General features: G+C 32.5%; 1 protein-coding gene across 1 annotated transcript in view; it reads left to right on the top strand.

Annotated features, from left to right (window-relative positions):
• The window catches only part of LOC127735874 (RRP12-like protein), a 71112-nt gene that overhangs the window by 18919 nt on the left and 32215 nt on the right, over positions 1-19978 (top strand). The window contains exons 6-18 of the mRNA XM_052246274.1: positions 5644-5760; positions 6332-6470; positions 6839-6966; positions 8376-8474; positions 9446-9537; positions 10544-10655; positions 11123-11302; positions 12581-12616; positions 15615-15757; positions 16340-16461; positions 16911-17026; positions 17945-18056; positions 18342-18493. Of these exons, the coding sequence (XP_052102234.1) occupies positions 5644-5760; positions 6332-6470; positions 6839-6966; positions 8376-8474; positions 9446-9537; positions 10544-10655; positions 11123-11302; positions 12581-12616; positions 15615-15757; positions 16340-16461; positions 16911-17026; positions 17945-18056; positions 18342-18493 (1548 nt within the window). The remainder of the gene's footprint in view (positions 1-5643; positions 5761-6331; positions 6471-6838; positions 6967-8375; positions 8475-9445; positions 9538-10543; positions 10656-11122; positions 11303-12580; positions 12617-15614; positions 15758-16339; positions 16462-16910; positions 17027-17944; positions 18057-18341; positions 18494-19978) is intronic.

Genomic DNA, 19978 nt, shown 5'->3' on the forward strand with positions numbered 1-19978 from the left:
ATTGCTGTTTGATCTTTTTCTAATGACTATGTCATTGTCAGTCTTTTTTTATCTATGGTTTTTGATTGCCCACTGGGTATCATCTCTCCCTTTTATACTCCTGCAAACTATGTTTAGGAGGGTATATAAGAATCACATTGTCAGTCTGTCTGTTGTGCTATAGAACTTAGATTGACCAAATTTGGAATGTGAATACATCATGGAAAGGTGGTGTGTCGCATACCAAAATCATGTCAACGTCATCTTCACTTTGACTTTTGATCCCTATGATAGTAAACCTTGTCTGATTCTTGTCTGGGGCATAACTGCTGTATGGTAGAACTAAGGTTGACCAGATGCTGGAATAAGATTGATTAAAAGTCACATTTTGGACAAATGTTTGTAAAGGATACATTCATAGTCTTCATGAAATGAGTTTTGAGATTAGCCGAATTCAGCAAATAATGGCAGTATTTACAAGAATAGAAAACAATCACCAGATCCTGATTATTATATTTGATTGCAGGCAGTATAAAGGAATAACCCAATCTGTCTGTCTGTCTGACCAGGTGCATTGTAGGCACAACAAATTCTAAACAGATAAACTGACATTGCTGAAACTTTACACAGTTTTAGAACACTACATGAGGATATGCATAGAGAGTATAATATAATATAATCCTAGTCCAATAAGGGAAGATAATCCAATTACCTTATCTCAATACAATTATAGTATGCAGGGCAGAGAGATATCCTTTTGTGAGTTCACTCTCAATTCTAGTTGATCCTAGATATGAAGATAATGTTATTTTTGTGATGACCAAGCAATAGTCAACCTTTAATGTATTTTTGGTATGGTGTATTGGTTGTTTTTTTCATATTTTTCCTATAAAAAATCTTTTCAAGAGCTTAATGCTACTGAGCGTTTAATACGTTTGTGAAAATTGTCTACTCTAAAACCATGGCTTCAATTTTAACCAAAGTTTTTCAGAATTAACTAAAGGAGGTTTTCTACAAAATCTTATCCATTTATTCTGCTGACAAAATAACCACAATAATTAATTTATGTCATATCTGAATGATTTTTGTCATTTGATGAATTTGATGTTAATTGCAGATCTTTGAAGGTTTCTTTTAAATATATTTACTACTGTAAACTAGGGCAATAGATATAATAATGATAACTTGCAGATAATTTAAACTAGGGTAATAGATATAATAATAATAACTTGCAGATGATTTAGCCCTTATGGAATTTCACAAGAACATTTTTCAAAAGTTATAAAACTACAGATAAAAATGACCTGATGGTAATAACATAAACTGTCTCTTAAATGATTTTCTATTGAAGGAAATGCCTGTACCAAGTCAGGAATATGATAGTTGTTTTCCATTCCGTTGATGTGTTTGAGCTTTTGATTTTGCCATTTGATAAGGGACTTTCCCTTTTGAAATTTTCGTTGGAGTTCGGTATATTTTTGTTATTTTAATTTTTCTATATTGTCAGTTAAAACTGAATGAAATTATGTCGATTCATTATTGTGTTAGTTGGATACCAATATTTCGTGGATTTCGTAGGTACAGGGAAACCATGCATTGAAATGTTCAACGAATTACAAATGTTCTATAGGAATAAATGCAGACTTGCAATTGGGGAAAACCACAAAATGTAATATCCATGATAATGGCATTTTTTATTAATCAATAAAGAAATAAAGTTGTAAGGTTGCAGTTTCAGTAATATACACTCCATATCTTCTTGAATTCATAAAAATGAAGTAAACTTTACACACAAGCTACTATGGGTAATGGTTTATATATAACTGTAAATGTTAATGAAATGTTTAAACATCCTGATATTGTCACTGATTAATCTATTTCAATCAGATTAACAAAAAATAGACGCATACAATTATACAATCTATTGGAAAGTTTTCATAAAGATGTAAACTTCAGACATATTGTAAAGTTACTATCAGCACACATAAAATGTTCATAGTTTTATATATAAATGTAAATGGTATGTGAATGTTTTAACATCCTGATGTGGTCAATTCATATAACTTGACCTCCTTGGTTGTACTGTCATCTAGTGTACCACATCCTATGTAGAGTTGTCCTGTTGGAGAAAATGCAAGAGAATAAGGGAAGATTATGTTTATGTCACTTGTTTTATAATATGTCATCAGTATGCCAGCATTGTTCAGGATGTGAAGTGTATGAGTATCCAGATCAGTTAAAATAACATTGTCTCTAGGTGTTGTCACTATGTCTGTTGGTTTGAATGGTCTGTCCTTGTTGATCTCTGTATCTCCTGTATAGATATTGATTATATCACCACCCTGTCCTAGCACTATGACTCTACGTCTGTCATCACTTACTCTATCCACCACATAAATATTCCCATGAATGGTACTGGTTATTCTCCAGGGAAAGGTAAATATAGGTTGTTTATGTTGATCATGTTCATACACTCTCTCATGGTCTCCATTCTGATTCATTAGTATTACAACTCTTCTTCCTTTATTAACACCTCCTACTAGAACTTTATTGTCATTGGTGGTATAGATTGCTGTAGGAATGAATGGTGACACAATATATACAGAGTCTGTTAGTTTACCTGTATTACTACTGATCTGTTTTAGTCGTGATCCTCTTGTAGATATAAGTAGATTGTTTGATTGGGTAACAGCCATACCATAGACTTTGATATTAAAGCTGGATAGTATGTTCAGCTTGGTTCCTTCAGGTTTTACTCTCTGTAATACTTTATCTCTGTAATTATATATCCACAGTGAATCATCATCACAATATGATATACTACCTACTCCAGACAGTTCAGTCTGATATTGTTTATTAATGTTCATTTCTACAACAGCCGGCTGCCCCACATCTTTGATGTTTACTACCTGATGATCCTTGGCATTTTGGAATTCTGGATGAACTTTTTCTTTGCAATGATCACACAGAACTTTATTACAATCAATACACTTCCACTTTATTGATCGGTCAGTTTCACATATTCCACATTTAGCTGGGGCTTGACTACTTTTAACAAACTGAGAGAACTCCATTATTGTTAGATTCATATATTACATATATACATTATTGTTAGATTGTTAGATATATATATTTTATATATATTATTTATATCTAACGTTAAATTTCACCTTATTAGGTGATCAGTGTAAATTATACTACTTTAATAAATTCAAAGCATTGTTAGAATATTATTTGGATAATTGAATTGATTAAATAGTCAAATCTTAATTAACCTAACTGGTCCTTCCTATGAGAAAAACAATAGTTTCCATTGTATTGATTTAGATTTAAAGTATTTTCTATTGTATTTTTTCATTTTCCATTAAAACAATGTCTTATGATTTGATTAATTGATTTTAGTTCTTTTGTTAAGGTTTAATCATAGGGAAACATGAATTTAAAACTAACAACATGTATAAATATGTCTAAAGTCATAATTTAATTTTTTGTCTTAACATTAGAGGTTCAATTGCATCACTTGGCATCAGTTGTCATCCAGTGTAAACTTGTTCAAAGATTTTTTTCGCTGAAACTACTGAACAAATTTCAACCAAACTTGGAGTGAATGATCCTTAAGTAATCTATTTTAAAATATATATGTTTCTTATTCAAGTCAGTCAACAAATAAGGCTGCTATGGCTTATAAAAACCCAGGGTAAAATGCATTAATTGTCTAAGATCTTGAAAAACATTGTAGATAGAGAAAATCTGAGAGGACGAAAATACTCTGAATGACAAAATCTGATTTTCATCAAAGCTACCAGATGACTGGTGAAAGGAATTATTTGTGAAAATGAAGATTTTTTACTAATTTCAGCATTTTTGTCTTTTATCTTGAAAACTATAATAGATAGAAACTGTAAACAGCAAAAATAATCAGAAATACAAGATCTACAAAACTGCTTAATATGACTAACCCATTGGATAAATGTTATTGGAGTTATTGCCTAAAACTACATTTTTGTGTTAATTTTCATGTTTATGTCTTTTATTTTGAAAAACTATAACAGAAAGGTAGAAACTGAAAACAGAAAAAAAGATCAACCATTTATATATATAGATAACAAGAGTCAATACAAACTGTGCACAGAAGGTATATAGGAAAAATTATAATTTGCAAAGACTACATTTCTCATCAAATAATTAAATTTCCTTAAAATGATGTCACTAGCACTTTGATGCCTTTTGGCCATCTTCATGCAAAGATTTAACAACGTCCTTGACGACACTGTAAGGGGAGATAAATCTTGTTCAGGTAGATCCCTTTAATTTCGCTTGAAAGACCCTTAATGTTACGGTCCTTTTCCTTATATGTTGCCTATGGAAATGGACTCTTTCACAAATATTTCACCGATTTGTCTGAAATACCATTCCTTGCATGTGCTTCATACAATACAGTATATTATGTTTTGTATTTTGCAATTAATATATGTATTTCGAACAATGGTTTTTCCCTTTAGTATGTTATATGCAGTTTCCACATATTCACAATGACTACTTCTAGGGTCATTGCATTTTTAAACGTTGTATTCAATCCTAAGATGTGTCATGAAATTTATACCTTGTTAAAATATTTTTTAGATTTTGAGGCTGCTGTTTACTTTTCAGGAATTTTCTGTAGGGAATAGTGTTTTTGATTTTTTTTTTTTTTTTTTGTTAAACCGGTAAATTGGCTTTTATGACATTGAATATGTCAAGATTGCACAGATTATGAGTGCTAACAAAAGGAATGAGTTCCGTGTTTCTCTCTCCATGTGCTGTGGAGTTCTGTCATGGGTATTGATTTAGCCTTTTCTTTTTCCCAGGTCTATTAGTGGGTTTAGATCATTTTGTTCCTTGGAACAATTCCATAATTTTATGAATAAGTATTTCCTTGGTGAGCTCTTCATTTACAATAGTACATACACATCTTGTAAGTCAAAACGGTATGTTCTGTTTTTTGTCTGAAGGACGACATAAATGAAAATTCAAGTATTGATGGGTGTCCATCTTCTTATAATAAATATGCCAAGTTTGTTCTATTCTTTTGTATTAAAATATCCAGAAAGGGCAACCTATGTCCATATGTTATGTGTTACAGGTTCATTGTGCATCAACATCCTGTTTACAGATTACTTATATATTCACACACATAATTGCCATGTATGAAATTTTTGTCGCATTTTTCTGGAGAACTACAAATAAGAGCTTCGTGAAACTTGTTATCAGGCTTCATGTGAACATGCTTGAACCTGTCATGCGTTTTCAGATTCATTGCTCACCACCTTCCTGTTTAAAGTGGGGATATTATTAGTGAGCCGTAGCTCATAGTTTGACTTGTTTTCAGCTCATATACTGTGGATTCATTATTATTCGTTGGATACCAATTTTCGTGGGTTTCGTGGGTACAGGTGAACCACGAATACAAATGTTCAACGAATGACATCATTACTATAGGTTTTGTTTGCAGAGATTGGCAAAACCACGAAATCAAATACCCACGAAAATGCAAGTTTTCCTCAATCAACGAAAATTGGTACCCACGAAAATAAATGAATCCACAGTAAAAATGTCTTGGATTTACTGATATTAAGGTTTTTTAAATAATTCCTGGATTAAGTTATCAATATTTTATAATTTAAGCTGCTGTTGTCATTAGCTGGTGTTTTGAGAGTACAAGACCAGGCATCTTGGAGTAACACATCAGTACAGAGAGTTTACAGTGGCTTACTCACATTTATAACTCACAAGAAACCTAAGGTAAACATACAATAAAGCCCTTTCCTGGATCTCACTCTGGAGTAACACATCAGTACAGAGAGTTTACAGTGACTTACTCACATTTATAACTCACAAGAAATCTAAGGTAAACATACAATAAAGCCCTTTCCTGAAGCTCACTCTGGAATTATACATCTTAAACTGAAATAATCATCAAAACGGTTGGATTGTATTTATGAGATAACATTAATGTATATGGTTAAGACTATCCACACATCACAAAGGAAGGTACCAAATATTGTTTGTCCCTTACTATTTTTAGTTTATGTGCAGGTAAGCTGGAAAAAAATTTAAATTGGGGAGCAAATTTTAATTTACCAAAAAAAACACAGGAAAAATAAATGAAAGTACTACACAATGAAATGGTCTGCTTTTCAGTGATATTTATGAAATGCATGTAAGATACTTATAATATAGCTTATTTCTTAAGGCAGTTTATATATTTTTTATCTTGAAAAAATGAAAACAACCTTAAACTAAATAGGTTATAATTGCAAAAAAGATTCACAGAATAAATTCTAGTCTTTACAAACATTATTTTGATTAATAGATCCGTAAGGCAGCTCAGCAGGGTGTTTGTCTTGTACTGAGAGGCAGTTTGTTTATGACACAAGGGGATCCCCCATCATACCATCCTGCAGCTCAGATAACAGCTAAATACTGTATACAACAGATAGAGCAATGTGGAGGTAATTTATTTATATTATAACTGTGTTGACTTTATGGTCAAACACAGTCAGTAGTCCTATGATTATTTTACATCATTGAAAAGATCATTTATCTAGCAACAGCATATCAGATTTAGAAAAATCTGGATTGGTTTTTGAGAAATTATGATTTGAGAACTTTTTTATCAGATTTTATGTGTATTCTACACAAATGTGCATCTATTTTAAGACTTTTCATTCAAAAATATTTCACACAAAGTGAAAGAGATAAATGCATTTCATTTTTCTGGATTATTAGTTAAAACTTTTCAGGCATTATTTATTCTGTTTTGGACTTTTTGTCTTCCCTAACTTAAAGGTTAAGATATTAAACTAAAATGTGATTACAGGTACAGGAGAGGCATTGGATACATTACATACTTTAGCCCTGTTGAAGGACATCCTGGCACAGTTTCCTCTAAACAGTATGAAGTCATGTTGTGAGACAATTCTTAGAATGATGACTTTAAGTAACGTGGTAGGTTTTATTGTCAATTGGACTTTGTATCATTTATGCCTCATAGTAAAAGTTTCTTTTATGGGATCCAAAGATTTACCACTACAATTTTTACACTTAAATTAAAGTTGCTTTCTTTTGAGATATCTATGGATATTTGATCAATATTTTTAATTCGCTGTCATTGGAATCGTGAGCATTTCATCACAATTACTTAAATTATGTTTGTTTTCATAGTCTTGCTCAAAAGCAAAGATCTGTAAACATTCATATTTGCAAGAGTTTATCTATCAGTATTTTTAAAAAGTACAGTCAAACATGCCTTAACGTTCACCTCGTTTAAGCGGTCACCCGCCTCTAGCTGTAACTTTCAGACCCTCCCAAATGTTTTCCCTGTATAATTTAACTCTTTTCAGTAGACACCTGTCTAACATGGTCAGTCCTCATCTAATTTTCTCACGAAATCGTCATTTTAACTTTTAACAACATTCATTTTAAAGTTTTTAACTACAGTACCAATATAATCATAATCATGACGAATAATAGATATGTGTTCAATATTGAAGTCAAAATGATATTCGAAACCTATTTGCAATCAAGATCCTGCAATAGGAGGTAAATTCTTGAATTCCTCTTGTTCAACTCCATTCAATTTCCCATTATAAACAGTGTCACTAATTTTTTTCACCACTAATATAAACAGATTTCGAAAGATTTCTTCAAATTTACATCATCAAATTTTGCCGTTTTTATTTCACTGCATGCAAGAACGATAACTCTACAGATTGAAAACATGAAAACAATTTGCGGCAATCCCCGCCATGGGGTATGTCTGGATTGGAATTTTTCAGAAACTTTTAAAAGGTCACCTTTGATACTTCCCATGAGTGACAGCTTAATACAGATTTCACTGTACTTATACGTGAAATTTTTTTTGGTTACAAAATCCTTATTGTTAACATAAGTTCACTAGTTCCCAATTGACACAGTATATTATAATATATGTTATTTTTATTTTTTGTGTGAAAAGGTTAGAAGAAACCACAAAACATAAAACAAAGAAAAACATTGAAATTTTCAAATTTATCTTTGACACTTCAAGAAGATTTGGATGCCTATTTAAGATGGAATCTAAAATTGCTGTCATTTTCCCTATTATATATATGAACAAAGGATTTCAATTAGCATCTTTTTCTCAAATATTAGTTAAGGGAGAAAAATAAGTAAGTAAATTTTATTTAAATTCAGCAATAACAATCATAACATGAGCTCTGGTGAACACTTTAACTGATTAAGTGGGTATTCATCAAAATTGGACAGAAACCTAACAACACATTAAATAAAAGAATACATTTTAAAAGCTTAAATTGTTTTCAAGGAACCATTTGATTACTTTTATTTTCACTTATAAATTTCTATATTTATTTCAGATGGTAACTTCCTGTGGAATGCAGACTTTATATGGAATGTTTGTCAACAAACCTAAACCATCTAACTTGTCTGCTGAATTAAACGCCCAATTAATAACAGTATGTATCACACCTTATACTTTCAATGCATGTTTTTGATATAAATTAAGATCTTTTGATGTGTCAATCTGCCTAAGGATAGGACAGTAACTAGATATCATTGAGATGGGAGCCATCTCTGTGGGCCCCGCTGTGAATAATGTGTGGTAAAAAAATTGTATCTTTATCATTGGACATGGGGTTGTCAAATGAAACCTAAGTTTTTGACCTTGATTTTTGACCTAGGAAGTTGTACATAAATTATGACACAACCTCTGGTGTTGGTTTTATATACATATCAAGTATAAACTTTGAAATCATAACGGTTCTCAAGATATAGAGCGGACACGATCTTTACCATAGGACATGGGGTTGTCAACTAAAACCAAAGTTTTTGACCTTGACCTTTGACCTAGGAAGTTGAACATACATTATGACACACCCTCTGGTGTTGGTTAATATACATGTCAAGTATAAACTTTGAAATCATAACGGTTCTCTAGATAGAGAGCGGACATGATTTGTTACGGACGGACAGACGGACAGATAGACTGATCACTATAGGGCGGCCGCCATTCGGCGGGGCCCTAATGAACAAATGCTGGGGAAAACCTTTTCAATTTTTGGGATATTTTGTACAAATGGATAGTTACAATTCATTAAAAGATCTTAAAGATTAATTCTGAAATATTTTTAAATAAAATTTACTGGTTTTATAATATCAGTTTACTGTAAATTTAGAAATTTGTTTGTGTCTTTTTTTTTGCAGTTGTTGTACAATGGACAAAAATCTGAGGTTGATTATTTTAATTTCAGGAATTGCAGTATTCAAATAATGCTACCAAAATTTGAACTACAATTTTTTATTTTTGCAAAACCTATTCCTTTGCAATTATAAAAATATTATTAAAAGTTCTGAATTTACAGTATATAGTTAAGCACATCTTTTAAGTCTTTGTCAAGTAACTAGCAATTTTTGTTTCACTTTACAGGCTATGTATGATTATCAACCATCTGAAAATGATGTACAACCAATGAGAGCTTGGTTGGCAGTGATGGAAAAAGGACATATTAACTTAACAAGGTAATAGGAATTGTAGATACTTTGATCAATATTAAGGATGAAAATTGTTACAGATTCAATACATATTCAGTTCTGGTGCAGCCATTTTCAGGAAATCCATCTGGGTCTATGTCATCTTTGTCATCTTTGAAAAAAATCAACATTATTGTTGTTTATAGGGTATTCTTGGCCATTCTGCTCTTTTAAAGCCCCCTCAAAGTTTTTTATGCCCCACCTACGATAGTAGAGGGGCATTATGTTTTCTAGTCTGTGGGTCCGTTTGTCCGTCCGTTCATCCTTCCGTTTGTCTATCCCGCTTCAGGTTAAAGTTTTTGGTCAAGGTAGTTTTTGATGAAGTTGAAGTCCGAACAACTTGAAACTTTTTTGTACACATGTTCCCTATGATAGGATCTTTCTAATTTAATGCCAAATGAGAGTTTTTATCCCAATTTCACGGTCCACTGAACATAGAAAATGATAGTGCGAGTGGGGCATCTGTGTAGTCTCATTAAAGAAATAGGTAAATGTGTGATTCCAACATGTAAATGAACTGTAATATAAAGTGCTCAAGTACATTATAAAGTAATATTCATCACTAAGCCTTTGTATTTTTATGCCCCCGCCGTATCGGAGGAGCATTAAGTTTTACCCTTGTCTGTCTGTACGTCCCAAAATTTGTTTCCGTTCTCTAACTTTAGTTTGCCTCAACCAAATGTTATGAAACTTATACACAAAGCTTATTACCACAAAACACAGGTCAAGTTTGAATTTTGGTGGCGGCACTTTCACCGTTCTAGAGTTATGCCCCTTTACAAATGGAAAAATGATTAGTTGAAAGAAGAATGAAAATCAACATATCTTTTTACCAGGATGCTGATCTATAAATTACAGAGCAAATATATAAAGATAAATTGTATATATATATTTATAGTTGTTTTTAGAGGTTTTTAATACTGAATCATGATTTATTGTCTTGTAGCCATGTTGGGATGTTTGGAAAATCTGATAATTGTTATTTGTTTTTCAGATTGGATGAGAAATTGTGTATAAGCCATCTGCCCAGATTGTTTTCCTCAACTATGACCTGCCTTTTATCTGATAAGACTGACATTAACTCGGTTGCTTCTAAAACCATGAAGGTAAAGTTTGTACAGGAGATAATGTGTTACTACCCATTGAACAAAGTTAATTGTTCTATCTTGTCATTATTTTAACACTGATTCATTGTGATAATAATCATTAAATATTTGTTTCAAATGTTAGCTAGAAAACAGGGTCATTTTTAGGCTTTTCCCAACTACTCCTTTGTTTCTTAAAGAATATATGAAAAAATGGCTAACAAGTACTCTATAAACAGGAAGTAAAATTTGCTGTTGCGTTTTCATTACATTACTATTGAGTTGTACATTTTTCATATTCTTCGGGGGGGAAAACAATTCAAAGCTAAACATTAGTCATAATCTGAGAATTAATTGCAATTTTGGTCTAGCCGAAGATATTAAGGCAAGCTATTTCCTGGCCAATAGCATCAACAATTTGTTAAAGCTTGTGATTGGGTCAGTTTAAGGAGAACCACATACCTATTGACATTTTTTGTCCATTACAGGATGTTTTAAAGGAGTGTGTGACACCAGTGGCTGACAGTGTGAAACATTTAGTGGACACAGCTCCCAGTGGATCTGCAACACCTATACATAAAATGGTTAAAGCTGTGGAGAGTGGACTAAGTTATCAGTTCCATTCTGTATGGGGATTAGTATTACAGATCTACACAGTTTTCTTTGAGGTACATAGTCTATGATCATATGTGACCAAGTGTACTGCCATTCATAAGATATGGGTTTTGAACCTGACAATGTAGGGAATCAGTTGCAGACTAGTTTTACTAGTTAGATGGTACCTGTACATCGGATTGGTTCAATATTTCTTAGTGAACATGCATATGAATTTTGCACCTTGGAAACTAATTGAATATTTAGTAATGGCAGACAGTGATGACTCTTTGACAATGTTCATCGTTCAGGGATTTGAAGCTGGTTCATATTTTGTTTACTGTGGATTCATTTTTATTCGTGGTATACCAATTTTCGTGGGTTTCGTGGGTCACAGCGAACCACGAATTTAAGAATTCAACGAAGAATAGTCCCGAGAAATGTGTATGGAGTCGGATGTTTATTTCCGGTTATGTTATGCTGTTCTAGTATAGTGTTGACTAGCGATAAACATTGTAACATAACACGTGTTTTTATTGAAAGAAGATACAAGTATTTTGATTAAATCAATAATAAATATATCGAATATCGGTAATAATTTACTTTTTGAAATTGATTAAAACTGTTCATGGAAAATAACTGCAAGTTGTTAATTACCGTGTCATAGTTTGGTTTACTGGTGATAAAAAATCAATAGGATTAAGTACGGGGATATTGCCCGTAGGTAATATTGTTAATGACAGGAACATTTATTTTCACACCTTTTACTTATATGACTGTTAATTATATCGTGATTAGGGAAATGAGCTTTCAATCATAGAGTTTTGAATGCCTTATAAAATTCCGACAAGAATTTATAAATTGTAAAACAAACAAATAATTAGTTGTCTCTGTCCATTATTGTAATAGAAGTTTTCAATGAACACTTTAACCTAGAATGACCAAGCGAGGATTTTGACAATTCAAAACTTTTTCAATGAATTCCTTCTTTTTTGTTTGTTTTATTATTGATTAAACCAAGGAGGTTATATGATCTCCAAAATCAAAAAGAAATCCACGAATTACGTATCTGATTTTTTTTTTTTTTGTAATCAGCGATCCACGAATTTACGTATACCACGAAACGTCTTTTTTTCTCTATCCACGAAAATTGATACCCACGAAAATAAATGAATCCACAGTATATCAGCAATGTTACAGGATAGATGAAAAATATGGGTTCATGTTCAGGAATTGCTTTAGGGGGGAAGGATATCGTATTAAGATTTTAAATAAGTTCATTTGTCATAGTTTATAAAGATTTTATAATGTCATAGTTTTTAAAAGAATTAAAGTAAATTTCTTTTGAATAGGTTCTTGGAAAACAGTGTCCAAAGTTATTTAAAAAGGTAAGGATATTATTTCAAATTTCTGCAGTTGGAAAGACATCTCCACATCAATCAAGCCAGAAAGATGATTTCAGATTTGACAATTGAAGATTTGTGCAGTTGAGTTGACAGACAATGCAAAATCTCTTAAACCATGTAACAGTTTAGAATTTAAAGCTTTTTATGCAAAAACTGAACAAACTAAGAATGTTTTGTAGTGGGGGATAATTTAGCATCTAGCTAAAGTCAAATAAATTATGTTTTTTTTAATCTGTGCAAATTGGGTAAAGCTTCAAGAAGTTGAAGAGGATACTTACATGACAGTGTATACAGCAAAGTAAGAAAGTTTGAGCCCACAAAAAAGAAATATGTGTTACTTCTCAGCTACCTACCTGTTTAAAACCCTACTCATTGTAGATATAGAAGATGTGGTATAAGACAACAACCCACCAAGGACCAAAGAAAGTGGATGTAAACAACAAGGTCGCTGACTAATATATTTTTATACTACATTCAATGTTTTTAGCATTTATTTAGGGTTTGTGTAAGCTTAGCTTTAATTTCTATCTATACATACAAAGCCTAATTCCTGACAACATCTATGTAGTCTTTTATATCTGATTATACTGCAAGGTTTTTCTCATTGTTGAAGGCTGTACAGTGACCTATAATTGCTTTTATTTTTCGTCATTTGAACTCTGATAGATAATTGTCTTATTGACAATCATTCCTTATCTCGTTTGTTTTATCTGCGTTTCCAAAGGAGGAAGCTGGTCTAGTAATCTCTCCAGTTTCAACTCCGTCTGTCCATAAGTCCATCTGTCAGAAAGAAAACTTTCGTCAAAGTTTTCTTAGCTTCTATTAAAGGGAATGATTTAATATTTGGTTTGTAGCTGGATAAAGTTAAGTTTTAGCAAGTAAGCAATTTTTACATCTGCCATGTAGCCACTTCCTGTTTGTCGATAGTTTGAAATTTTACAACACTCATTGTACACGGAATATTTGCGTCAAACTTTTCATTGCATAAGTGAATAGGAATGATCAGTTATGCTCCAGTTTACATATTACCTCAATTAATCAATTGCATGCAGCGACCCAGGTCCAGACACGGTATTAGTCTTGTTATATAGTGTAGGTATCTTGTTCACTCTATGTTCATATTTCAAATCTTTAACCATAAAAAAAAATCTTTCAATAAATTTGATGGCATTTTAGTAAAATGGTATAACCATGCACTGTCTCAGTGAGAAATTTTACTGCTGCTTGACATGCAACAAGATATAATACTGAATAAACCTTGCAAATCTGAATAGTTTTAGGTTTTAGACAATGTATGGTTATTTTATAACAGTTAAAAGTGTTTATGGAAGCATCTTTATACTGTCTTATCTAGAATTGCAAAGGTTGAACAAAGAAGATAAAGGTTAATTAAGTCTCCCAAACGAAGTTTGGGAAGACTTATTGTTTTTGCTCAGTTCTTATTATTATTCTTCTTCTTCTTCTTCTTCTTCTTCTTCTTCTTCTTCTTCTTCTTCTTCTTCTTCTTCTTCTTCTTCTTCTTCTTCTTCTTCTTCTTCTTCTTCTTCTTCTTCTTCTTCTTCCGCCGCTTTTAAATTTGAACTTGTCCGCACCCGTTCTCCAAAACCGCTTGTCAGATTAACTTAGGGTTTCACAATATGTTAGACTAACATGTCTAGTGGTGCAATCAGGGTTTTGTTTGTGCAATGGGGTTTATAAAGGGGTACTTTGAGGGGCAAATAGAAAAGAGGGTTTTACTATAGAACCCTATGGGATTTTATTTTTTTAAATTTTCAAATGATTATAAATTGAAAACCGTTTGTGATAGAAACAATCTTTTTAATTGAAAATGTTCTAAATGATAAAGTCCATTAAATGAAATACAGGGTTAGTCCCCAGGGGTCACCCCCACCCCCTGCCATTTAAGAAAGTTCTAATACCTTGTAAATGGTCAAGATCCCCACCCCTAAACCATATATATTCTGGTTTGTCATGCTAAGATGGTTTGATTGATATACAGGGTTAGTCCCCAGGGGTCATCCCGACCCCATGCCATTTGAGAAAGTTCTAATATCTTGTAAATGGTCGAGATCCCCACCCCTAAACCATATATATTCTGGTTTGTCATGATAAAGCACATCAATTGTAATACAGGGTTAGTCCCCAGGGGTCTCCCCCACCCCCTGCCATTTAAGAAAGTTCTAATATCTTGTAAGTGGTCAAGATCCCCACCCCTAAACCATATATATTCTGGTTTGTCATTCTAAGATGGTTTGAATGATATACAGGGTTAGTCCCCAGGGGTCATCCCGACCCCCATGCCATTTGAGAAAGTTCTAATATCTTGTAAATGGTCGAGATCCCCACCCCTAAACCATATATATTCTGGTTTGTCATGATAAAGCACATCAAATGAAACACAGGGTTAGTCCCCAGGGGTCACCCCCACCCCCTGCCATTTGAGAAAGTTCTAATATCTTGTAAATGGTTGAGATCCCCACCCCTAAACCATATATATTCCTATTTGTCATGTGTCGAACATTTGAATGACGTATACGGTCAGTCCCCAGGGGTTCCCCCCACCCCCAATGTTCTAATATCTTGTAAATGGTTGAGATCCCCACCCGTAAACCATATATATTCCTGTTCGTCATGTAATGAACATTTGAATGACGTATAGGGCCAGTCCCCAGGGGTTCTTCCCCACCCCCAATGTTCTAGTATCTTGTAAATGGTTGAGATCCCCACCCCTGAACCATATGTATTCTGGTTTGTCATGCCAAGATGATTTGAATGATATACAAGGTTAGTCCCCAGGCATCACTAATGCATATAACTTTACTGGACCAAACCAATTTTCACTGGAAGTTGCCCAATGTCAGGCGACCCTGGGAATTACGAATTATGGGAGCTTCGTTTGGGAGACTTCGTAACAGCATCCTGTTACAATCATTTCTTGTTGTATATTGTTTTATAAGGTGGTATATACATTATATTTCAGAGTTTACAATCAATAGTAGATTTAAGAGACAGTCCTAGATTTGCCTATAAAGCTGAGTTAGATCATGCTATTGGATGTGCAGTAAAGTACATGGGCCCACGGCAGGTGTTGGAGGCTGTACCACTTAATATAACTGGAGACAAGTATGTACTTCTCTTTCTTAAATTTACTTTTGTTTTATGTTTGTAATAGGGCTAATGACAACAGTGGAAAATGGCCTTTGAAATGGTAGGAATATGTTTCCATTGTGAAAAACAGTCTGGCAATCTTGTAAAGCAATTCTTAGTGTACTTTTATTGATGGGTTGTCATGTCATTGTCATTTATTTGTATTTGAATATGTTTTAAGAAGAATATTAACTTGAATTAATATTTAAATTGGGAATGAAGAAAACAATTTTTTAAATGTAACTTATATTTATCTGAGACACTATTCTCTGTACAGCAACTTATGGCTAAACAATTGAATCTCAATCTAGAGTGTTTCTATAGGGGAAAGTATATCCTGAAAATAAAACACAGTCTCTAAAACCAATTGGTAGAGAGAAAAAACACACAAATTGTTTTATATGAAAGGGAGAAAAGAACATAAAACAAGGAATTATTTGAATCTGGAATTTTTTTTAATTCTGAAAAATTATTATATAAAACAAATGACATGCTTTCATTCTTTATAACAGTTTTCCCTATCAGAATTGTTTATATATTTGATTGATTTTTTTCCAGCGATGATTACAACTTCCCTCGTAGCTGGATGATTCCTGTAATTCGAGACAATGTGTGCAATACAGAATTAGGATTTTTTACATCTTATTTCCTCCCATTAGCAGCAAAATTTCGACAAAGAGGTAAACATGTTCATATTTTATGTGAACCGCTTGTTAAAAAGAATTTAGGAATATATAATTTTTATGCATATGTATATTAAATCGCTTTGTATGAAAACTTCACTTAAAAATTGCCAGATTAAATCTATGTCAATAATGTTTGATAAATGTTAGTTTTAAATGCTATACACAAAGTATATTTGTGATGTAGTTTCAATTTAATAAGAAAAGGGGGAAACCCAATATACATTTTAATAGATGATGTTTGCTCATGAAAAGCTTATCAATTTTGATAAATAAACAAACATAGAGACGGTGCTGATGTGGGAGGATTTGTTGTGTTGTTGGTTTGCTGTCTCATTCACATTTACCCAACATCTTGTTTTATTCATCTATATCTATTTAACGTTTTGTTAACCATCTTTATGACTTATTATGTATTATGACCACTGATGTTGGTTTTTTTTCAGCATTAGAAGCGACTCAGACAGACAACATTGTAGTAGGTAAATCTTACGAAACATTACAACATCAGATGTGGACTCTGCTCCCAGGATTTTGCAATAAGCCCACAGATTTAGTACAGGTATCAGTTTATGTCATCACCATATATTTTGTATGTAAAATTGGCGAAGTTATTAATAAATCATTGGTTGCTGAACATCCAAAAGAAAATATTTGATGAACATTCAGGAAACTTGATATATAGCATTGGGTTTTATGAGATGGAAATATTAGCTGAACTTAAACCTTAGCATGGTTCACATGAAAGGAATTATAAAATAAAACATTTAAACTCTTTAATGATTAGATTTGATATCTTCATTTGAGAAAAAAATGATAATTGTTAAAGTTAGCACTTACGACCTTATAAACTCCCTGAGTATTTATGTACAGTCCAATAAGAGTTGTTGGTCATTGTGAATTATATATTGAAATGATTGATTGTTGCTTGCTTAACATCCATTAACAAGTAATCTATGCAATCTATGCATTATTAAGAAGTGAGCAAGTTAACAATCAAAACAATTTGGCAGGTTCTGCAAGGTACGTCTACTGGGGCGAATGACAGGAAATTTGGGGACTGCCACTGGAAAATGAGAGTTATTATATAGGGGACAGAAATTGCAATAGGCCACATATGGACTCTCAAGTAGTTGTTGCAAGGTTTCTATAACATGCAAACATTTTGGCAGTCTCCCTAAAGGCATCAGATCCCTTTTTCTAACTGGATGAGGCTGTGAATTTATACATCTGACAGAGTAAAAAGGACGCCACACCTAAGCAAAGGGTTTTACTGCCAGATGGGAGAAGTCAATGAATGACCATATTTCTATACCTTAGTCAAACCTTGAGTCCTTGATGGTATTAACTGAAATGTGAAAAAAATCTTAAACTGGGCTACTCTTAGTGCAGCACAGTTTATTTTAAATGTTTGGAAAAGATGACATTTATTTTAAATGTTTTATTCAAGAATTGTAAAATATATTCTATCAATTTTCAGTCTTTCAAAGGAATAGCAAAAATTCTAGGAACAGCAATAAATGATCATTCAAACTTACGAATGGAAGTGATGAGTTCCCTCAGGAAAATAATTAACCACTCAATGACTGAGGGTAGGTAGATAAGTATATTTAGTGGGTAAGGAAAAGGCAGTGTTTTGTGGTTTAAGTAACATTTACAGCTACAGAAATAACTATATAAATGATTTTGTTTTCAGTTAGATCAAATTAATCCTGATCTAAAACACAAATCTGCTGTTACAAATATTAATTTAAATTGGTTTTTAAGTTTAAAAATCTTTTACCATGTAAATCTAGTGGCATTTTTAAGAGTTTGTGATGTCTTTTTTTTAGCAATTGTTGCTGTGTTTGTAAAATTGTTCCTCTTTTTTTTTCTAGAGGAGAGTAAAACCGAAGTGGCAAAGTTTGCTAAAAACTTTTTGCCAATTTTGTTCAACATATTTACTGCTGATTCAGATAATACTAAAGATCCTGTTAAGTTAGCTGTATTGGAAACCATTAAAAGTTACCTACAGATAGCTGATATGAATGTATGTATACATGTTAAATCCATCAGAGATGTCTTTTAAAAAAAAATTCTTGTGTTATTTATAGATTTAATATGTTTTCATATTTGTATGCATATATTACTTTTATAAAAAAAAATTACACAACTGTTCACATACTCACATATGCTTTGACATACATAGTTATTGCATTTTTAAATTGCATGGAGAAGTTGTCACTTTTATGCCCCCGCCCTAGCGGTGGGGGCATTAAGTTTTACCCTTGTCCTCCTGTACGTACGTACATACGTCCCAAAATTGGTTTCCATTCTCTAACTTGAGTTTGCCTCAACCAAATGTTATGAAACTTATACACAATGCTTATTACCACAAAACCCAGATCAGGTTTGAATTATGGTGGTGTCACTTTAAATGTTCTAGAGTTATGCCCTTTATAAATGGAAAAATTGCAAAATTTTTAGTTTCCGTTCTTTCACTTGAGTTTGCCTCAACCAAATATTATGAAACTTATACACAATGCTTATTACCACAAAACACAGATCAAGAATGAATTTTGGTGACGTCACTTTAACAGTTCTAGAGTAATGCCCCTTTATAAATGGAAAAATTGCAAAATTTTTAGTTTCCGTTCTCTAACTTAAGTTTGCCCAAACCAAATGTTATGAAATTTATACACAATGCTTATTACCACAAAACACAGATCAAGTTTGAATTTTGGTGCGTCACGTTAACTGTTCTAGAGTTATGCCCCTTTATAAATGGAAAAATTGCAAAATTTTTAGTTTCCGTTCTCTAACTTAAGTTTGCCTCAACCAAATGTTATGAAACTTATACACAATGCTTATTACTACATAATACAGATTAAGTAAGAAATTTGGTGGCGACACTTTTTATCATTCTAGAGTTATGTCCGTTTATAAACATAAAAATAGCTGAATTTTTTGTTTCCGTTCTCTTACTTTAGTTTGTCTCAACCAAATGTTATAAAACTTATACACAACCGTTCTAGAGTTATGCGTGTTTACAAATAGAAAAATTGCTGAATTTTTAGTATCTGTTCTTTTCTTTAGTTAGCCTCAACCAAATGTTATGAGACTTACACACAATGCTTATTACCACAAAACTCAGATCAAGTTCAAATTTGGGTAGCGTCACTTTTACCGTTCTTAAGTTATGTCCCTTTATAACTATATGATATGCAAGCGGGGGCATCATCTGTGTCCACATGTGGACACTATCCACATTTTCTCAAATACTTTTACCAAATTGAACACCCATTGGCACCAAATGTATACTAAATGTGTTATGTAAAACTGAATTTATATTAAAAAAAAAGAAAATGTTGACTTATTAGTGTTTTTATACGACCGCAAAAAAATTTTGTGGTCGTATATTGGTATGACGTTGGCGTCGTCGTCGTTGTCCGGCGTCGTCGTCGTCCGGCGTCGTCGTCCGAATACATATTGGTTTTCGCACTCTAACTTTAGTTTAAGTGAATGGATCTTTTTG

Source organism: Mytilus californianus, unplaced genomic scaffold, assembly GCF_021869535.1.
Source record: "Mytilus californianus isolate M0D057914Y unplaced genomic scaffold, xbMytCali1.0.p SCAF_3, whole genome shotgun sequence".
Classification (NCBI taxonomy): Eukaryota; Metazoa; Mollusca; class Bivalvia; order Mytilida; family Mytilidae; genus Mytilus; species Mytilus californianus.